The 1,713-nt window shown below is 34.9% G+C and overlaps 1 protein-coding gene across 1 annotated transcript; it reads right to left on the reverse strand.

The window, feature by feature from the left end:
• Positions 1–697: 697 nt before the first annotated feature.
• LOC120088288 (histone H4) lies at positions 698–1,236 on the reverse strand. The gene has a single exon (XM_039045479.2). The coding sequence runs from the start codon at positions 1,155–1,157 to the stop codon at positions 846–848; it is 312 nt and encodes a 103-aa protein (XP_038901407.1). The 5' UTR covers positions 1,158–1,236; the 3' UTR covers positions 698–845.
• Positions 1,237–1,713: the final 477 nt, after the last annotated feature.

Consider the following 1,713-nt stretch of genomic DNA (forward strand, 5'->3'; position numbering starts at 1 on the left):
CACTGATACAAAAGCAAAATAATGAAAGGAAAGAAATGCCGGTATAAAATATACCAATCCCAATTCCCCAGCAAACTGGATACTGAAAGAACAGCAATGGTCTATTTTATAACTCTGAACTGAGAATTGCGTACTACATACGTGATAAGACTAGCCAATAAAGAAGAAACTTGCAATGGTTTCTTCTTGAGGTTTCTGTAAGAATATTTCTTTCATGCGGACACAAGCAGATTCCTTAAGTTCAAGGAGAGGGTTACTTGAAAATAATATCTAACAATGAACTTTCACTTGAACCCAGAAGAAAATTTCAAGTTCTACAACTTCGTTTGCCTCTTGAACCAGGATTCTGTAATGTCATACTTCGGCATATATAGATAACAAACCAATAACAAGGTCAATTATTTCCACATTCAACTTATTAGGAGTTCTTTACTAACATTCAAGATTGCAATTATTTGTTATAATTCTTTGGGTTCGAAAAATGCAAGAATTCATCAAATTAGTATATAATGATTCTTAAATTAACACTTCACCTAGGTTTGCATCCCAAACACAATGAAGAAAATCAAATTTCATCAACAATATTAAACGCAAGAATTCATCAGATTAGTATATAATGATTCAGTTGTTGAGTTTAAAAATCGAATTACAGATTCAATTTACGAGTTGGCGCGCAAAAAAGGAAAAAATAAAAGAGTGGAACAAACGAGAAGCAACGTAAATTCATAATTTGACAATGAACCAGTATCTTTTTGCCAGACAATGGAAACAACTTGCAGAAACAAAGATAATAACTAGCAGAAAAGAGACGACCTATACAACCATCGTTTAGACCAAACCATAACCTAACCTCCGAAACCATACAAAGTCCTTCCCTGCCTTTTCAAGGCATAAACCACATCCATGGCAGTCACCGTCTTCCTCCTAGCGTGCTCAGTGTATGTCACAGCATCACGAATCACATTCTCAAGGAAGATCTTCAAAACACCTCTGGTTTCTTCATAGATCAATCCACTGATACGCTTCACACCACCTCTGCGAGCCAAACGGCGAATGGCAGGCTTGGTAATACCCTGAATGTTGTCTCTCAAAACCTTTCTGTGACGCTTTGCTCCTCCCTTTCCCAATCCCTTGCCTCCTTTTCCACGGCCAGACATTTTCCCGATTGAATAGAAGGAATGAAGATGAACACTGAATTGATTGATTGTAAAATTTTGATTTAATGCCCTAATTCACTGGTTCGAGGTATTTATGAATGGATGATACATAACCCCAAATTCTTGTCGGCTTTGGAGTTCGGGAACGAAGCACCTTGTCCGTTGGATTATTTATCCAATCGACGGTTCACAAGGGTGATCCGCGTGAAACCTTTTCGGATCGAAAATTTTGAAAATTCGTTTCTTTGAATTATTTGGCGGGCAGTGAAAATTTTCTTTGTCAGGCAGCGGGAATTCCAAATTTCCTGCCCGTTTACAATTTCCCACATGTTTACAACTAAATGCCCTGTCCATCGTTCATAATATATTTATAAAAACGAATAATTAAAATAATCAAGTTAACCAATTTATTGAATTTTAATCTTTTTTTTTTACTTTTAAATGTTTACTTTTAATTTTAGTTGTTATCAAATTTGATTAAGTAATGATAATAATTTTCATGTGGGACTAATTTGTTCAATTTAATCTTTTTACTTTTAAATGTTAATTTTAATTT

This window comes from Benincasa hispida, chromosome 10, assembly GCF_027475165.1.
Source record: "Benincasa hispida cultivar pf3 chromosome 10, pf3_genome.v1.1, whole genome shotgun sequence".
In the NCBI taxonomy this organism is placed as follows: Eukaryota; Viridiplantae; Streptophyta; class Magnoliopsida; order Cucurbitales; family Cucurbitaceae; genus Benincasa; species Benincasa hispida.

Excerpts from the sequence above, each read along its gene's own strand:
- LOC120088288 (XM_039045479.2), bottom strand. The coding sequence starts at position 1,157 with ATGTCTGGCCGTGGAAAAGGAGGCAAGGGATTGGGAAAGGGAGGAGCA.